Source organism: Centroberyx affinis, unplaced genomic scaffold (genome assembly GCF_046629955.1).
Source record: "Centroberyx affinis isolate AG114_WGS23_722 - 3 ecotype Tasmania unplaced genomic scaffold, CSIRO-AGI_Caff_v1 ptg003216l_1, whole genome shotgun sequence".
In the NCBI taxonomy this organism is placed as follows: Eukaryota; Metazoa; Chordata; class Actinopteri; order Beryciformes; family Berycidae; genus Centroberyx; species Centroberyx affinis.
In genome coordinates, this window is record NW_027281253.1 from 1 (window position 1) to 20,735 (window position 20,735).

Here is a 20,735-nt window from a genome sequence, read left to right on the forward strand (position 1 = left end):
TTTGTTTTTAAATGAGCAATGTCTAATTAATTAAAGGAAATAACAGTTTTATTTTGAAAATGTACACTAATCTTAGCAGCGAATTTAAATTGACCACCCTGAATAAATAAAGGTAAATAATAATAAATAAATGATGTCGCACACTGGGAGAACGTTCTTCTGGGATCTGCTGCTATACAGTTGAAGTATGGCAATATAGATCTAGGTATTGAGGTTATTTAGGTATATAATCTTTTGATCATTGTGATACAACCCATTCTCTGGCATTTTATAATAAATCACATTGTATCAGTAATGCTTCTATGTATGTATGGATGTAATATGCTATCAGCCAGGTTTGCTAGTTGTTCAGTTGCTGACGTTAACTAGCAAGCCTAGTTAGCTAATATTACTGTATTGATCTCCATAGAGGAGATTAAGGCAGCTGGTCAACTATGAAACCCAAGAGCTGAGATCACATTCACAGGTCAATAATCATCATGAATCTGCTGTGGGACTGTACTGAATCTGTACCATTTATGTCAAAAACATTATACATACCAGACTCAGTACTTAGAATGTAACTCTAGAGCAAAATTTCCTACAATTATGAATTCCTGTAGGAACATACTGAATCTGGTGGTGCTAGGCAGTCATTTCTGTGCTGCTGGTTACACTGCAAGCTAAAAGCATGGTTGTCACCATTTTTGCATCTCCAGATGGAAAACTGTCCTGTGCTGGAGTTGGAGCATTCCTAACTTGGCAGCTGTGCCTTATATGCATCGCAGGGCTACTGAGTAGTGTAGCTTTGTTTGTTTGTTTGTTTGTTTTTTCTCTGTCATTAGAATAATCTTAGTCTAATCTTCAGTCTATGGGTTAAATTTCAGTGGATTCAAATCAAGGGATAAATTTCAAATTCAGAATATGTGTTTCTGTTCTGGAAGTGGCAAGTCAGCCAGCTGCACATGATGAATGATATTGACTAGAAGAAGATTGATGAAACTACAGTATATGTGTTGATCATAACTTATGACTAAAAGATTTGTCTATTTTACAACTTTTATAATATTTTCCATTAACCTGAATATGTAGCCTGCTGAATACTCCTGAATAACCTTGAAGATTGATCTTTGTGAAAGGCCGTTGATACAGGGTTTTCCTGGATGATTGATGTACAATGCGGCAATTTGAGGTTCTATTAATGATTGGTCGTATTTGCGTAGCTGCGCCGCACACTTAATCTGTGGTGGACCTTGATGTCATGATGATGGATTGCACAGGTTTAAACTGTTCTGACCTAAGGTAGCCCACCAGCCTACATGGGGAGGATTTTTTACACTGGATTTCCATTTGAAATAAATGCAGTACAGTAGAGCCATATTATGTCTTGTATTCTCCTCTGGGACCAAATAATTGAAAACAGACATTTGACTGTCTTCATTGAACTTAATGGGACTGCGGACCAACAGAGATGTCTGGCTTCAACTATGTCCCCTGGCTAACAAGTTTAGTGACTCCCATTCCTTATACCATTTTATTATCCAGACTGAGCTGATGTGGCCCCAGTGTACTGGAGTTATAGGTTCAGTGTTAACAGCTCCATCATTTTCTCCTGCTTATGACAACTGGGCTGGCATGCAGTGCAGCCGTTGATTACCACGGAGTACAGAAATGGCCCCCTATCAGGCATTGCTAAGTAATATTTGGTGATCACTGGAGTGAACTAATGGGCCTTTCTGTTGCAGCTCCATAGGGAACAGGAGGCGTCCGATGGGGAAGCTGGTGTACAACTTGCTTTCCCTGCAGGAACTGAAGAGGAAGCTGAAGGAGTGCCACCTTTCGGTGCAGGGCGCTCGAGACCAACTGATCAAAAGGCATCAGGAGTTTGTCCACATTTATAATTCCCAGTGTGACTCACTTGACCCCAAATCAGGTGAGAGCCCTTGGTCCACTGTGATTACGATATAGAACTATAAAGCATTTTGTGTTTGTGGTTTTGTGTGCATATATTTGTTTATGTAACCAGAGTGCTAGCACTTTTTAGGTGGTCGGGGGGGGGGGGGGTAAGAGAATCGCTGAACAAAATATTTAAATCATGCATTGACTCACCCAGTATTCTTACAAAATCACTGAGCTACTTCCTGGTATATGAATGTCTGGACCCTGTCCATGCTTGTGATTTCTACCCTACTACCTGGTGTACAACCGCACAGTGTATTTCCCTTATGCAAATCTCTGGATCCCTCTTTAAGCCCTGCAGATATCTCTGATTTTTGACAGGATGCAGAGATGTGATTTTAAATAATCAACAAAGACTACGTAATTTTAGGATAGTTACAGATTGAAATGCTTGTAAATATTCAGTGCTTTAATTGAGCTCATTCAGTGGTTTGGGGCTTGATTCTGACTGTGTTAAGTTATGTGGGTTTTTCTTGGATTGAGTTATGCACAGTTGATCTGTTCATACTCAGACTTGGCCTATTTGATGAATGCACTGGGGATATTGGATGTGCTTTCACTTGTGCATGGATTTATGCTGCACATCTTTCTGCTGAGACATTTTCTTAAAGTTCTGTCCATGTTTGATTAAGTTTTGTGTAGGAGAACTGCACACAATTTAATTGGTAAGACTGCCTTGGAACATTAATTGGTTAAAGGCATAATGAAATATAATTAAATATGCTATATGTCTGAAATGATTTAGGCTATTCATTTTTACTTGTAGGAAATCAATGTTTTTACATACAGTACATCAGCACAACTAGCTTCTATAGATCAAAAGTTGACAACTGCTTTCTGCTCAACGCACCAACAACTCGCTCCAATTGCAGAGCTTTTTTGGTGTCCAAACTGTCACGGGCAGACCCTGAAAGCTTAACGCAAACACCTGTTATGGCCACATACATGGTGTTTGAGTTTGATCTCACATGTTTCTCTTATTTATTTATTTTGACAAGATATCAGAAGAAAAATATAATAACGCACAATAATGTTAATACTCTTTCTCGTGTTCTAATGCGCATCTCCAGGGATGCCTCATTTCCGGAGCAGTGGCCTCATGGGCCAAAACCTGTTGTGTGGTGAATAGCACAATTCATATAAATAAGCAATATTTGTGATCTCCAGAGTAATAAAGATCTCTCTATCCTCTGTCAACAGCTGAAGATATTGCCAAAGAAGTGGAGACCAACGAGAAGACCAGAAATCAACTACAGGGGAAAGCCAAACCTGTGTGTACTAACAGCTTAGTGGCAATCTTGACATTTAAAATTTTATCCTGTTATTTTTCTTCACAAACACTTGCCACATTAGGAGCATAACTGGGTCTGATCAGCTGCTTTAAACTACCGAGCTAAAACTGTTTTTGGTTGATGATGATGTTCTCTCTTTGTCCATTGAAACATGTTGCAGGTCATGATCTTCTCGAAGAATCAGTCTGAAGAGGAGATTGATGAGATGCATTCAAGTTATAGTAAGTGATGTTCACACTTTTGCCATTGATTTGTTGACACTGGGGGGTTCTCTGCCAGACCATGCTATTACAGCAGTTTGGGAAGATCAATGCAATAATATCACAATGTCTTTGCCTTGTCGATATCTATAAAATGAACAAACAAACAAACAAACAGTGACAAAGAAATTGTACGCTCAAAGTACAAAGAAAATCACACTGTTAATCAGCTTAACACATCGGTGATGGGGACAGGGGAATTACAACATCAAATCTGATTTTCCATCCTCAAACTTATGTTCTGTACGGAATCCCTGAAGCCCTGAAAGGCAAGAGAAAAACAAATTGATTCTCCTGGTGGATCCAAATACGTAAGTTTTGTCTAATTGTTTTTGTCCCTGTGTTCATCTCAGTATATTGACTTGCTAACTGGATAACAGGAAACTGACAGGATCTTTTTTGTTCTTCTACCAATTCTTTTTTCTTATGTTGCTATCTTAATATATTGACTTAGCAACAGGTGAAAAAAGCATCCTGGCAAAAAAATAGTTTCATCTATTGGTCAGTCAATATATTGAGAAACTTAGATATTTGGATCCCCTGATTCCTTGCCTTTCAGAGCTTCCGTAGCTCTGTCAGGGTGTCAATCATCTCTAGCATCAAAAAGCACAAGATTTCCTTTGGGTAGATTCATACTTTATCCAGAAGGTCATTTAGAAGAAAAGGACATATTTTGCTCTCTTAAACTGTTTTGAATTTGAATATTTTATATGTGGGCATATCATACATTTATCCTGTCACTGTGAAAATGGGTGCAGTTCAAGAACAGAATGACCCTAACTGCCCAATAGCTGAAATGGACTGGCACAAATAGATGTCAGTGGTAGCTGAAATCTTGGCCAGTTACCAAAAAGACTGAGTGCTGTGTTTGTCAGAGCAAGGCAGACAAGTTTGAAAAAATGAGCTGCACGCTGCAAAAATGACAAATCAAATTGAAATAGCAAATGTTGTTATTCCAGACAAGTCACTTCTTTCTGAAGTATGAATTCCCTTTTATACTGTAGTCGAGTCGACTTATTTTGTGTTCACTGAAATGGAGCGGTATGATGTTTTCTCGTTTTTCACTGTCACTATAGATTTCAAAGCTCTGTAAAGACTTATTATTGGAAAACACTCGGGCATGATTTTCCATTCCACTAGAGTGATGCACTCACTTCAGCTCTAGTAAGCGTTTAGGAGTGCTTCTTTATCTAGAAGTCATCTTCCATTGCTTGTGTAGATGTGAATCACATTGGGTTCGCTACCTCCAAAGAGATGCCCGATCATTACAAGCGGGGGATGCAACAAGTCCCTCTCACTTTATTCAGGACTTCCGTTTGGAGCCAACTTCCAATACCTTTCACAACACATTGCCAGAAACCAAAATAAGCAGTATCTCAGTGAATTACTCTGTCTAAAGTGAGTGATTGAGCAATAAGGGGTGGAATGAAAACATGTAAAACTGATGACGTGATGAAGCAAGATTTCCACAGAGGCAAATACCTAAATCTTTGTAGTGAAGGTTGTAGGGTTACTTGGCCATTTAAGTGTCTGTTTAAGGAAGTATTGCGTCCATTAGCTATGAGCTCATTGGTATTCACTCAGAGGTATATAAATGCACAGGAATCTGGACCTGCTCTGTGTTTTCGTCCTCAGGGCAGAGGTCAAGTCAAGGCAGTGACATTATGGAACAATATTCAAAGTCATGTTGACACGGTAGAACAAGATGAAAAGCTTGTTGAAAATAGCTCTGTAGAGCTAACTTTAAAAGTGGATGAAAAATGGGTGTGACTCACAGGAGGTGGATTCTATAAATAGCTGCATTGCTGTGATAACCACTTGATTTATCAGAGGAGGATGTGGATGACTCACTCTGCCAGCATGGGGAATGGTGAATGCAGACAGGAGAGGAAGGGGAAAGCGACACACACACACACACACACACACACACACACACACACACACACACACACACACACACACACACACACACTCTGAAGTATTAGACATCCAGCGGGTGGTGTCAGCCTCTCCTTATTTTGAGAGACATTGTCTTTTAGTAGTAGCACAATCTGTGGTCTGTTAGTGAGACATGATTAATCCTAAAGGTCATATCTGTATTATGATTATTTATTTCTGTGTATCCAATAGTGTAGATAGGACCTTCTAAATAACACCAGCAAAAACTATACGTCTCAGGAGACAAATAGCCTCTCAAGCTAGAGGAGACCTGAGGAGTTATGTATAACTCAACTCAATAATTTAACTAATCAGTTCAACATGTGTATGTGCTTCATAACTGTTGTCATGGGGGGAAAAAAATCATGTTGTAAGATAAGGGACTTAGTAATAGGCTAATGCAGGACTGCACTGTTGTTACTGTTGAAGTGTCAAAAATAACACAAATAACTTTATTAGTTTTACATAAAAATACATGACTATCAATTTTGTGGTTGACAAAATAGGACTTAATTCATAGTATTCTGTTACATCACCACACGGCCATCTTGGTAGGAAAATAACAGGTTATTGTAATAAATTAACAGGTGATTATAATCAAATGACAACCACAGGCAATGTGCTGTGTATATGGTAAAGCACCATATTGGTAGGAAATGCATGGGAATGCTATGAATAGCCCCTTTTTAAAAGTTTATCTTACTTAAGATGCATACATGCCCTTGCCTGCGTATGTATGAATCAGTCAGGCTTGGGCCTCTCAATTGTGTGGAGATGTGCCTTCACATTCTTATATCCCTACTGCAGCTATTCTACCTCAACCCTCCACCAGCAGCTTGTCATTTGAATTATATTCATAGTGTGAAAAAAATAAATTAGATGAGCTAGAAATAAAGAAACCTGTCTACCATCTTCTTGTACATGTGGTTCTCATTCACTTTGCATCTGTGTTGCATGCAGCACTAAGGCACTCCATTTAGAGAGGTGGCTTTATAACTCAATTTTGCTAACCCAAGATTTTTCTGCATTTGGTTTTCCTGTGCAGTGACACATTTATTATATTAACTGTTGTCTTTGAGGCTTTGTAGTGCATTGATGCGTAATAGCTACCAGCAAATATCACAACATTGCACACTATTTCCATTGAACTGCCACTGGAGATATTTAGAATATACTGTAAAACAAATGTTAAATGCGGTGTTTTAGCAAAATGTTGCCTCTTTCTCTTAGCTCTGACATCAGGCTACAGTCTCTGTTTATATGACCATCATAGATTTCCAGATGTTGTGGTTTGCCATGCAAAGTGATGCGTAGTAGCTACCAGCAATATAGCAAGTAGCTAGCTACCAGCAATATCGCAACATTACCCAGTGACACTTATTTCCATTGAACTGCCGCTGGAGATATTTAGAATATACTGTAGAACAAATGTTAATTGCAGTGTTAGGGCAAAAAGTTGCCGCTTTCTTTTAGCTCTGACATCAATCTCCAGTCTCTTGTTTATATGACCATTATAGAATTCCAGATGCTGTGGTTTTCCATGAAAAGTGATTAAATCCTCCATTTATTTTTGGATCATTGCCAGCAATTAACCTATATGCAGGCTTTTCCCTGCGTCCACACATGCTCACCCATAATGTCCTTTTAATGACTGTTTGGCCTCCATCAAGTAGTAAAAGGAATTTTCACCACATAAGACATCTGTTTGGTGTTTGCATCTGTGATATTCAGTGAAGTTCACATAACCTATGAATAAAACCTTGATTTGTACAATCCATGCAACCCCTCAAGGTTGGAACCTGTCATTTCCAAGTCAAAATATTCATTTGAATGGCCTGATTCCGTTACAGATCTTGTCTCAGAAAGAAAAATGAGTCTGCCTCCATTATAAATATTAATACAAAATTTCCTCAAAAACATGCTCTGCATTTTGTCTTTGTGAGGTGAAAAAGTACATGAGAGAATTAATTTTATCAATGTTCAACAAATGAATATCATGCATTTTGGATTTCATAGTGTTGTCATCACTTCTTTAGGTTACTTGTGCAAATCATATTCACTAAGCCAGGGTTAGGGGGCGTGAAATTTAAAGGTAATGCAGACCATGCAGCCATAGAGCTGCCCCACATACACATCTCAACTCAATTTACTCTTGTAAACAACAGCCATTGGAACGTTTTGTGCCCCAAGGGGAGCCCAAGTAGCTGAGAGTTCACTGGTGTTTGAAGACATGTGTATCTCCCATGTCTTCCTTGCACATCACAACTTGAAAACCCTCTGGAAAAGCACTGCTATCTCAGGACTTACGTTTTAGTCAGTGCCTTTGGTAATTTATTACAATGGTGTAGATACTGGAGATGAAGATGTGAGGATAACTGTGCTCTGTGCTAACTCATGATCTGCACTAGTGACATCACAGAGGAGACTCGAGGTTTTCCCAGGATAGGAAGACTTAGTGATTTTGTAGAACAAAGCTCCATAGCTCCTGAGGTCCATATTCACTAAGATTCTGTTGTGAGTGCAGAGTTTGGTCTTACTCACTTGGAAATTATGTGAATCAAGTTGTGGCACAAACAAGCCCTCAAAAAGAGCACTGCATAAACAAAAACCCCCTTCATCACCAATTGCAAGGGCAAATTGCATGCTTCAGCTTACAGACTAATCTGGCACCCTTACACCCTAAAGCGCCCTATTTATTTGGAGCGTTCTCAGATCTTACATTGAGATTCTAGGATGGAAGACTTTCCTGGGATGATGCCACCTGTTAAAAGATCTTATATGCACTGCAACAGTTTGGGGAAGTGGTTGTTGCAGAGTTAGTGAATTGGGTGCAATCTCTATTTGCATGGCCTTGCCTACAAATCACTATTAAATGAGCCAAATAATGAGATTTACATATGATTTAGACCAAGTCCATGACAGGCACAATGATGCTTTACTTTTTGGCCAGCACAATTTTGCACGCTTTCCACTCGTTGTGCACAGTTAGTGAATATTGTGGCATTCTGATTTGGTCATTTCGGTGATGAAGCACAGACTCTTCTCTGCCTGCCTGAGACTTCCACTACTTCTGGGAGCTATGACGCACGAGGGGAAATGAATGACAAATAACTGGCCCCATTTTTGTTGCCTAAATCATACATTTAAAAAATCTGTCCTCCTGTATCTTCCCTGTACCAACATCCTTGACACTCTGCTTCTGTGAGATATGAAGCATGAGTGGGAATGAATAACTGCCCCATTCTAAAATGTATATACTTTTTGTTCTTTATATGTTGACACATCTTCACACATGTGAAACGCATAATGTTGTTCTTCATGTTCAACAACAGGATGTCTCTTGTGGGTATTGAGACTTCCCTCATTTGTTTTGCAGGGAAGCAGCACAGCAGCGAATTTTCCCGCCTTATTGCCCAGGTCCAGGATCGCCTAGAGAGCACCAGGCAGACTCGGATCAAACAGGAAGCCAGTGAGGAAGGGGAGGAGGCCCAAGAACCACATACTGCAGGTATCGCAGCGCTCATCACCATTGTCACCATATAGCTTAGTGTACTCGAGCCACAGGAGACTTTCCAGCCTCTCCAGTCCCCCTCAGCATAACTCAGTCGATAACAAATTTTCATTGCATTTCTCATTCCTTATCATTTTCATTTTATAGAAACACCTTGTATGCACCTTTGTCGTCCTTTCCAATTTTGTCATATTTGATAAGAAACGTTTAAATATTATTATGCTCATAGTCAGATGTGCTGAATCAAAATTTAAAATGCAGTGCCATATTAGCATTCAACATTAATGGTTGTCGGATTGTCTGGGACAAGTGAAAAAAAATATTCAGACAAATGGCATGTATTTGTCACTTGCCGGTATAGACAAGTAAAAAAAAATCACAACCGCATGGGTCAAAGAAATAAGTACGCTGATCTGAATGTTCTCTCTATGTAACTATGTGTATGGGTGCATGCACTTCAGTAAGTAGTACGTCAAAACTATTCACTACTAGTCACTGACACTGGCTTTATAGCAAGTGCCGAATTGCCAGTTACCTATGTATCTACCTATATACCTAGGCTATCTACTCTAGACAATCTATTCTGTTTCTGGTCTATAATCTTTTTAGTCAGACTGGTTGGTATAATATGGAATCTAATATTCAATCTACAGTACATTCAAGTGCAGTTCTGGCCATCATCTTTATTGTTAATAAGTTAGAAAAAAGAAAGTATACATAGTGCTGACCATAAGCAGTTAACATAAAAATCCCAACTTGATGACAAAGATGATACAGATAAAATTCCTATAATTCTGTTGTTTAGTTATTATCTTTACCTCTGAGTGTTTGACAAATTTGATGTTTTTTGTAATGATGACAAGATTGGTTTACCTGTTAAATTACACTAATGGCCGTAATGGATACACAAATTGTTTTTATGTGGAAATTGTAGTCCAATTTGGACAAGTTCATCTGTAGGACGTCACCACTTATTGATTCCCACTGTCTGTGTGACATGATGATACATATTTCTCCTCATTTAGATCGAGTTGCAGAATCAAAGAGCTCCTTATTGTTGAAGTTAGAGGAGACAGGAGCTGACGAAGAGGCACCTGCAGGACGGATTTCAAGGCCGGCCAGCCCCTCTGACAGTGACGTGTCCATCAGCAGGTCAGTCACATGACACATCCTAATCCACACTGATAACACCCTGACACCTTGTGCTCCTGGGTTGGTCCTCTTCATGTTGCTGAAAGATATCTTTTTTGGGGACTGTAGTGTTAATGCTTGAACCATTATTTAATAGGGATGCTAATGTGGCTGATTGGCACTGGCAAAACTTCAGAAGGATGTTGGTGTATTGAAGAAGGGAGTCATGAGGTAGAGGTCTAATGACATTGTGGAGGTGAAAAAGTATGAGAGAAACCTTTTCACAGGGACCCTTCGTTCGACTTTTGATTATATTATTTGGCCATGAATAAGTGTGATTTGACAGTGATGATGATGATGATGATGAAAGGCTATTTTCTCTGATCTGTCTTGTAAAAGTGCTTCCTTAGGTTACTGTTGTAAATCTAAGGTCCTTGAAGACATTCCTCACCGTCTTTGTTATTTCAGAAAAAAATAGCGTTAACTTCCACCAAATGCTATATCACTGGACATGTAATGATTATTCAAGGTGTAAGGACACCCAGAAGATTATTTGAAAATGTTAAATATGAATTTTGAATGTTTTTTTGAGACATCGCATCTTTCCAAATCATGAATTCATTCATTTACTGTACTGCTTATTCGTCTTCAGGGTCACGACATGCGCTGGGTGCAAGGCAGCAAAACACCCAGGACAGGTTGTCAGTCCATCACAGGCCTAACACAGACAGACAGACAATCACACTCACATTCACAAGGATTAAAGTTTTCCGTCACTACGACGGATGTCAGAGAGGCAGTAGACTATAAGCTGCAACATCAGTGTAGACCCGCAAGGAAAAAGGGGGTGATGATACTGAGTATTTGAGATGGTCAATAACATACAGGCTGACTCATTTACTAATCACTACCCATCCAAAATACCAAGCCCATCCCTAATTTGCAGGTTATTCAGGCAGGTGGAGGACCTACCTGCCTGCAGTCATCTCTAACAAAACCTATAACAACCACTTTCTATAAAATACATTCTAAGATTAATTTGTTCACAAGTATTTTTTTTGGGCTTTTATCGTACGTAGGCTCTTATGTCAAAATCGGTCATGTCAACCGATTTTGGGTTTGGCAAAATAACTTTTTTCCCCTTGTCTGCGTCTTCCCTCTCATTCTGACTCGGAGTTGAATGCTCGGATTTTCCGTTCTGAATGATGGAAGGTTGCTGGTATTGGGATGGCCTGCCTGCCAAAGATTAACACACTGAACATCTGCAAGACACTGAAATGGAAAATAGGATGAATTACAGCAGGTAATTCAGTGATTTGTTTTTAATGCAGGATATTCTCCTCACTCTGATCACGTTATTGATGTTAGGAGTCTTGTATATACGCATCAGGCAGACTTATGTGTCTCCACATTTGGCTTTTGTGCTCTGCCAGTGCAGGAGACGGGAGCTTTGCGCTTGGTCCATCTCCAATCCAAGTCTCCTGGACTGGTGTGAAAACAAAAGTGAAACTTATGATCCTACAGAAAGCTCCGAGCATCTCCCATGTGTTTTTAACATTGTGTGATAGACAGTAATTTGACACTTTTAAGTTGGCCAACACTCAGTAAATTACTTGATTTCTGAGATGGGAGTCTCATCTAGGCCTACCTACCATAGTTGACAGCCTATTCGTCTGCCTGATGTCTATTGTAGTGTCTATTGTAGTGACTTCTTATACTGTATACCAAAGCTCAACATCACAATTCATAAAATGCAGTTTTTGAGGTAAACACAGAAAAAAAAACTTTCATTGCTTGACAAATGATAGCCGATTATTTTTTATACAGAAGTCAACGTCACTTTTGGAGGGGAAGAGTGATAAGAGGGTAACCACCGGACAACAAAAAATTTTCTTTTGTACCATTTCATAATAAGAAAGGTGCAATGGAATACATAGTCAAATTCAATAAGTGAACACCCATATTAATGTTTGATGTCCACTTTAGTCTCCGTTCTGTATGTATTCTGTACAGTGTAGTACATGTAGCGTTTATAGTTAAAAATGGCACATTTTATGGCATTTTTCATTATTATTATGACATCAAACATTAATATGGGTGCTCACTTATTGAATTTGACAATTAAATACAAAGTAATTGGTTTAAAACATTATTTCTACCTATTTTTGGAAGTCGTGTTTCTGCTAATTCGAGCTAGTCTTACCTATCGAGGCCGGGGTGTGTGCAAACGTGACGTATTGTGAAATCGACAGCTAGAGTGGCAATTTCAGCTAAATAATGGTGTAAATGTCGGTCTTTTCAAGTCACTTTGGGATCTGTTGGCTTCAAGAGACTTGGAGTATGCTGTGAGAGCTGCATGGAGCCATTTTATGGTTATTTTCTGTAAATTTTTGAAGACTGAAGACAAGTCTCCAGCAACTTCACTTGTTTTGGAGAACGCTGCAATGTACTTCTTTCAGGGATCTCTGGGACTGTTGTATGGACTAACGAACTTTACCCGATTTTCTACTGGCATGGGGGTGAGTAGATAATGACTGAATTTTCATTTTTGGGTGAACTATTCCTTTAACCCTTGGTTTGATTTTTTTCACACAGCAATATTTTTAAGTGGACCAAGATTTGTAAACAAACAGCATGCTCAATCAAACTGGTCCCTCATTGGTCAGAATTTTTGTGCGGGAATTCTGTACTACACAGGAACACAATGGAGCATAGGCTTGGGCACCAGCAGCTTGGACAGGTTATTGTCTTTGCTTGTTGCTTCGACAAGACGCGCTGTTTCCAGACACCTCTGTAGAAGGCGCGCTCTAATGAGTGCCTACAGTAACATATTTACCCACCAATTTCTACTCAGAAGATGCATCAGGTATAAGCCATCATGCATAGAGAGTTCGATCCTTTGGCACGAATTGCATTCTCACTACCAAGGAACCGTGCCAGAGTTCGTTTGGAAGTGGACTGAAACCACCCTTTCAAGATGGTCTCAGTCCGCTTGTTTTGGTCCGCACCTGAGTGCGATTGCTGCGTTCATATGCCCAAACAAACCGAACTGGGGTGGAAACGCTCCAGGGTCTGTAATAAAGGCTCCAAACGAACTATACTGAACAAAAATATAAACGCAACACTTTTGTTTCTGCTAAGATCTAAGACTTTTTAATAAGACATAAGACCAAAGGCTTATTTCTCTCAAATTTTGTTCACAAATTTATTTAAATCTGTGTTAGTGAGCACTTCTCCTTTGCCACGATAATCCATTCACCTGACAGGTGTGGCATATCGAGATGCTGATTAAACAGCATGATTATTGCACAGGTGTGCCTTGGGCTGGTCACAATAAAAGGCCACTCTAAAATGTGCAGAGCCAGCTCCAGGAGCATACTGCAATCCAATGACACTGAAATTGTTGGCCACACCATTAATAAAAGGAAATAAGTGCAGTTTTTATTTAGTCATTGGTGACAGTTATGAGCAACAGCACTGTTTCACTTGGAACTACAAATGTATTCTCAAGCCATGTCTCTGCAGGATGAGATTTTTGAGCATAGGACAACAGTACAGAGTACAGAGAGTACAGGCAGCCATGAAACTTGAATTTATATGGCGCATGCATTCATATTCTGTCTTTTTCAAACCTCTCCTTTCTATTAGATTTGCTACCCATGCAACTGCCATTTGTTTCCCACAAAATCCATTGACATTTTTTGTTTTGTTTTGGGGAGATGCAGTCCAGAACAAGGAATGTAACTGTTCAGGCTCTTATTGCATCGCAATGAATAGACAGACTACATATGTTTACTTGAATGTTGACTCATAGTCTTCCCAATGGCAATACCTATGGAAAAAGGAGTGCTTCTGGATCATGTATATTGCAGAGGAATTCTGTTTAAACCTTGACTTTGATTCTCAGTGGGAGTATTTAGTTCTTACTTTCATACCAATTGAGCCTTGGATAACCTCTTTCTTCTCTCAGCATTCTTATTGCCTCCTACCTTCACTTCAACCCAGAATAAATGACTTTTATTGTACAAGCACCACAACAGGGACTCTTTCAAACACCAAAACTGCATAAAGAAGAAATAGACCCTGCCCATTATCGAAAGAGGAATAAGTAACACCTGTCAATCTATCAGTGCAGCTGATAGATTAATACAACATTTTAATACAAACCACAGAGGTTGCTTGTTTGCATATCTTTTATCACAATTTTTACAACAACATTTTGTTCTAAGGCCACTGATGGCCACGGCTGATGGCCAAGAATAGAATCAGTACATCATGCTGTACTGACAAGACATAGTAGTTGCTAGCTGTTACAGTTAGCTGTACATATTCCTTTTGCCTATAATTTTGAATTCGGAGAGCCCAGATTTATATTGTTTGTAGCATGATTGTTGCATGTTTTCTCAAGTGTCAAGCCCATTTATAGTGGACCAGAGGTGTTATCAGACAAGTCGTTTGAGCTGCTCTCAGTCCCATGACAACTTAAAGATCCACACTACTAAAGATATTGTGTTTTTGGCAGATTTGTTCCCCATATTATTTGTCTCCTATTCATGTCTGAGGCCCGAGAGCTTCCAGCAAATATGATTTGCTATGTTTCTGTGTTAATCCTGAATCAAGCTTAAAGTGCATCAGTGTGAAATCATGCAGGTGCACTGGCTGAGCCCAAGCATAGCATTCAGTTTGTCTAATTACAAACAGGACAGCAAACTTCACTTGCTGTCTCTGATTACAGCCTAGCAGCCAAACTCTACAGCTGGGACTCAGGAACCTGACAAGCTCCTTTGCTACATCATTTAAACGGATATTGATAGCCTCTTGTCTGTGTTATCAACAGAGCATTGCAGGAATCAGACCGCCTTCCACTCTAAAGTGATGAGTCAGTCACTCAGAACAGACTCTGTTCAACAGAGCTTCTTAGCAGACATGTTCCAGTTAACTCTGATAGGTTGATGTCAATCTCTCAGGATGCCACATTTCTCAATATGCATTTGGTGACACCATAAGATGCTTTGGCGATAGCAATATTTTGGGTTTCTTCACATCCAGTAATAAATACAGCATGTTCGCTAATAAAATGAATGTGTAGTTGTGCTTTTTATTTACATTATATAATAAAGTAGTCAATGTTTGGCAATTCAGTTAACAAATATTGGTTTGCTATTGGTGTTCGATACGAGGACCCATCAAAGTTTGTTCCCTGTATGACAGGATTGGAAAAAAGTAATTTCACTTCTCACACATAGCTCAAACAAATTACTCTAGATTTGGCATGTCAGAAGTTATGCAATTATCTGTTTAGCGTGTAAACAAGATAGGTTATAGACCAACTGGAGCCCCTGGTCACAAGAATTGGGAGCCCCACGGACCCATTGGCGCGGAGCACTAGTCCTAAAAGAGCTAAGAAGGAGAGTGGGGTTGTTTAGGACCAGTGTGGGTTATATCTGCGGTTATGTGTAATGGCATAGTTTATTTATGTAGTAGGCTACCTGTACAGCTACTAAGCTATATAACCTAACCTAGCAAATTAGCTTCACTTGTCAGTACGTAGCCGGCTGCCTTTGCATTTGGTAAAGGAAAAGAAACCATCATAGCGACTTACATGAAAGAGCAGACCACGGCGTTCCTCCTGTCCAGTGTGTGTGGGTTGCAATTGCGTCGTTTATAGTGCGCATTTGCCGCCTGGTTGCCTCGGTTGTGTCGGGTTCATGTGTCCTGCCTTCTACCACCTTGATCGGCCGTAATCTCCACATTTAATACAACTCCATACTCGGATTATGTTACTTGATTTGTGTTTAGTCTAGTTCATTAGCGGTAGCATTTTCCATTAGCTGCAGCTCATGGAGTCAGAATACTAAAATGTTGGATAGGCTATGTTCACATCGACAGTGATCCCCCAAACATCTGTTAACCCGAATTCTCACAATAACAAACTACTTCATAGTAAGCTGCTGTCATTAGGAATAATATAGAAACCAATGCTTGAGCTACAGTTATCTGCAGCAGTACTTTGCTTACATATTATATATTATATTTTACATATATCCAGCTGTATGGAGGGGGGTGTCGCAAGCGGCGCTAAGACGTCGCCAGAACGTTTGCGACAGTGTCCGTTTTTGGCACCACCACTATGGGTCGCCAAAGTCAACAATTTTCAAATCCTTCACGTATGGACTTTAAGATATATGAAGGTTTTTTGGCAAGTTGGTTTGAAAGAGTCAACATCAGAAAGCTTAAATCCTCCACTACATCATGGTGTCAAATTCTACCTCTGCAAAATAATTTGTCGAAGTAATTATTTGATTTCAACAGTGTTCGTAATTGAGATGGTGAAGCATAACTTGCCACTCTTGGACTTTAGAGAAAATACTCTTGATATGTCACACTCTGCTCAGTCAAGACCTATAGAAAGCAGGATTTGACACTTTGGCACTTTTTCCATTGCTGTACTATGTGAATACAGACTAGAGCTATGACAAATTGAAGTTACAATGTGAGGAGCCTCTCTGCACAACCAATTATTTTGTACAGTCCTCAGTTGACTGATTTCATGTCACAGTACAATACATCTCTTGTTTAGTTTTCTAAAGTCAAACATATTGATCAGCAACTGAAGTAACTGTCACTTTCAAAACTGAATAGCCACCATTTTGATTTTATGACCATTTTGAAAGCAGTTCAATTCTCATCAGTGCTTCTTCCTCGATTGGACCCGGCATTTCTCTGTCAAGACTTGGTCAGAACATTGTGGACAAACAGTCCACAACAAAATAACGCATTCCACAGTCCTCTAATTTTAAGCCCCTGAAATTCTGCTGCAGGGGTATTCAGCCGTGTGCCATGGAGGCATGGAGAGTATGTAGGTTTTCATTCCAACCAAACACTACACTAGGTGATTTCACTGATTAGCACACCTTCAACCAGAGAGGAGGGACTAATCACTACCTGCTGTAGTCCTTCTCCCTGAGAGGCCCAGTACACAGGGGCTGCGGTCGCATAGTCAAAAAAATACGTCCTAACTCCTATTCCTAACCACTTTTCCTTGACCTCGTTGGAAAACGTCATGAGGTCAAGGAAAGACGAATTCATAAGGGCTTAGGAAAAGACAACCGCGGTGCAAAGAGAATCCAACTGCACTTACACTAGGCTACGTAATTATGCGACGGTGGATGTTAATGACGTGGGTCTGCCGTGGTGAAACTACTGTGTTCCAAAGATGGACTACTAAAAGCACATCTTAGATACTTTGCCCCGTGCGTTCTTACCGTGTTGTTTCATGCAGGCTATATAAACGTGGACGACCCGGTGAAAAAAATTGCTTCATCACCAAGGTTGGAATTGAAATAAAAAAGGAATATAGGCTATACAAGGCCACAAAAGTGAAACGAAATGGTTGTCACATTGAGAATGGTTGCTCACGCTCACCCTCCTGTCCACTCATATTTATCGACATGAATCCCAATTAGTATGATTGTATGAAAATAATTGTTAAATTCATGCAAGATAGGCATAACATGTTAGGCCTACAAATCTGCTACTGTACATATCATCATTCTTAAGTTTCAAACATGTTGAATTAAAAACATCATCTGGCTAAAAACGTCTCATATCCCTTTTTCTTGAAAGACAGACTTCTGTGTTATGGTTAATATGCTGATTATGATCTGATTATAAGCCTATGCATATAATAGCTTAAGAACCACCACAGAACTCAGTAAACACCTTGAAATGTTGACTTGATTTTGCTTTGAAGTTGTTATGGCTGATACAGGCCTTTATCAAGGCAAGGGTTTCAGCATCTGTGACTGAAGTAAAATTAATGAATGATATTCCTAAAGGCTGGCAATACAACAACGCTCAGAATGAAGAAATAACTAATGCAAACTGAGCATAGGTTACGCTACAACATTAACTTCACTTTGATCATTTTACAACAGCAGCGTAATGTTCATAGTTTGCCTATTGGTTTATGGCAAGTTATGGCATAAGATGGAAAATGCTTAATAACCAGCGGTAACTTGCATGATGATCTGCGTCCCTTGTCGGTCATGATTTGATATGTTTTCGTGAACAGCCGAATGGTGCATCGCTTTAAATGTTGCTGCCGCAAGGAATTGTAGGACAGCATTATCTTTCCTTTCATCCTTTCGTAAAGGATGGTCCAGTGTATCCTATGTTAAAGGAGCTAAGTGAGGAAGCATTGAAGCACCTTTCCTTAGCATTTAGAGAATTCGAACAGCTCTTATCATGGCTGCCACTTAGATACTTTCGGGTCATTTCACTCAGTTAGGAACCTTCCTAAGCAAAAAAGACAATTCGACCACAGCCTGAGATTCCCCTTCCTTGCACCTGCTTCCTAGAGCTCATGGTCAGGGGAAATTAAGGGAGTGCAGCACACCTGTGGCTGGCTCCCTAGGAGTCAAACAGATCATTAGGGTAGTACTTGCCCTCTAGTATTCTTAGCAGTGGCTTGCGCTGTCTGTGATATCACATGGCAGTGGGATGCCACAACAGCTAATGAGAGTTAGGACCAAAACGCTTCTTTCTAATGATCATTACATTCAACATCTTTCCTATTTTGCGATTAGGTTCCTGAAAATTTAAACCTGCACTCTTCAGGTGTTGGCTTTTCTAGAATAACTCATAAAGAATGTTTCTGATCTCCTTCAAACGGAAGGCCAGCCTTGATGTGCTACATGCTGAGAACTAAAAGCAGAGTCATGTTTGGTTTTGATTTATTATTTTTTCAAACAAGCATTGCATTCAGCATTCTGTTCATTGTTAGTTAAATCATGGCAGCTGCAAACAGCTGGATGGGATAGATTGAGTCAATCTGTTATCTATTTCGGTCTGTCCGATTCATCTTTAAACTGAATATCCCTGAAGGCTCAGCAGCCATTTCTTTTATTTTGTTGTATTTTGTCCTCTCCCAATATTATTTGATTATTTGCTTAACTGGGATAAATGCCAAACACAGTACTAAGGAAACAACACTAGAGTTTAGGTTAACAAAAATCTTTTGTATGCACTGATTTTTCTTTTCCTATGCTGGGATAAAAATGGTCTCGAGAAAAGACAAACCTTTACAAAGTTGAATCTGTTGCTGGTAGCCTATTATAATGGCACATCTATATTTCTGGCACAACAGCTGTTGTCTGCTAGTTATAGCATCTGCCCAGTGCCCAGGTCTAGTAGACAACCTTGTCTGGAGTTTTATCTGTCTGACATCTCTGTATGTCACAATACCTTGACACACAATATGTGATCCTCTTCTGTAGTACTCCATGAAGCTGATGGACACCTGCTCTCCAGGGCCAGACTGGATTCCTCAGTCAGATAGGAGATAGTAGATGTGCTCACCAGGGGCTCCTGTCCTATCCCCTGCAAGGAAACCAGTCATGCTAAATCATATACCTTCAAGAAATGAAAGTTAAAGCCCCTGCCTCATATATCCCTGTCACAATGTTTTCCTTTGTGCCTATGTGGTGAGGTTATGATGAACCCCGGTAATATGACTCAGTGCAGCACTTCAACTTGGTTAAGAACTTTGGAGAAAAGAGACTATTCAAAAGTCATATTTAAAGTGCATTTAAAATGAACAGATATTATTTTTTTCATTTGAGAAAAACAAAAACTATGATTTTTGAAACAAAACAGAACAATCAATCAAGGACTAAGGCCAGTCTTACCAAATCCCAGTAGTGTCTTGCTGTTTTGCCTGAGGGAGTAAGCTGTTCCATAATTGAGATGGGACTCAAAGAGGAATTACTCTGTCTCCCCACGGTAGTTGTACAGTTGCATGAGGAAAAACAATGAATCTACATCAACTTCATTTGGCCTACTGGGAAACATAATGAAATTAACATAAGTTAGACTTGAGCCTACTGCATCTTCGGGAAGACCTTTTTTGAATTGTCAAAATGAGTTTAAGCACCAGCCAACAAGACACAAGACATGCTGCATTATGAGCATGGCACCTCTCACTTTTTCTCGAATGGAAACCTCACTCTCTTGCTCTTATGCTGTCGCTATTGCTCTTTGCAAAATATTAGGGATATCTTCCTGACATTGAGTTGCAGCCCCTTTTGCACAATCTACATCTCAATTGTCTCAATTGAGTAGAAATCCTTCTCTAATTCATCTACTTCTCTTTATCTACATCTCTTTTGTAAGTGGTGTATATTTAATAAGGGAAATCAAGAAGAGATAGTCTTTTTAACTGGATTTACCTCATCACAAGAGTATGTGAGGGTGGATTTTTCCTGTAACTTACTGGTGACATTGGTGCTGCGTATTTCATTTATGATTTAGAAGCTTGGATCAGTCCCTGTAAATGTGCACTTTATTAACGAGGAGTACTGTAGTTGGAAGTGTGATAAAACCAAAGGTCCTCTCTTTTACCCAGATGCGTCTCTACTTAGGGATTCATGATGACTAGCTCTGTGATGACACTGAGTCAAACTTCAAAGATGTTTCTTTTAATCCATGGGGATGGCCGGCCTAGAATACCTTGCATGCTGAACACTAATTGTTGGATCTTGTTGGATGGGAGGTCGATCTAGGGTCATGTTAGATTATGCCTTTCACCACACATCTTATTGTTCCTCTGTTACATGGCCAAGTAAGACCCTAATTTTCATCTTTTGTTTTTTGACAAAGGCTTTG

The 20,735-nt window shown here is 39.6% G+C and overlaps 1 protein-coding gene across 2 annotated transcripts in view; it reads left to right on the forward strand.

Annotated features, from left to right (window-relative positions):
• Positions 1-1,728: 1,728 nt before the first annotated feature.
• Positions 1,729-20,735, forward strand: part of LOC139660112 (E3 ubiquitin-protein ligase RAD18-like) — a 28,583-nt gene continuing 9,576 nt past the window's right edge. For both annotated transcript variants that reach the window (XM_071538169.1, XM_071538170.1), the window contains exons 1-5: positions 1,729-1,912; positions 3,139-3,209; positions 3,391-3,451; positions 8,805-8,936; positions 9,965-10,091. In XM_071538169.1, coding sequence (XP_071394270.1) covers positions 1,750-1,912; positions 3,139-3,209; positions 3,391-3,451; positions 8,805-8,936; positions 9,965-10,091 — 554 coding nt within the window. In that variant the 5' untranslated portion in view covers positions 1,729-1,749. The remainder of the gene's footprint in view (positions 1,913-3,138; positions 3,210-3,390; positions 3,452-8,804; positions 8,937-9,964; positions 10,092-20,735) is intronic.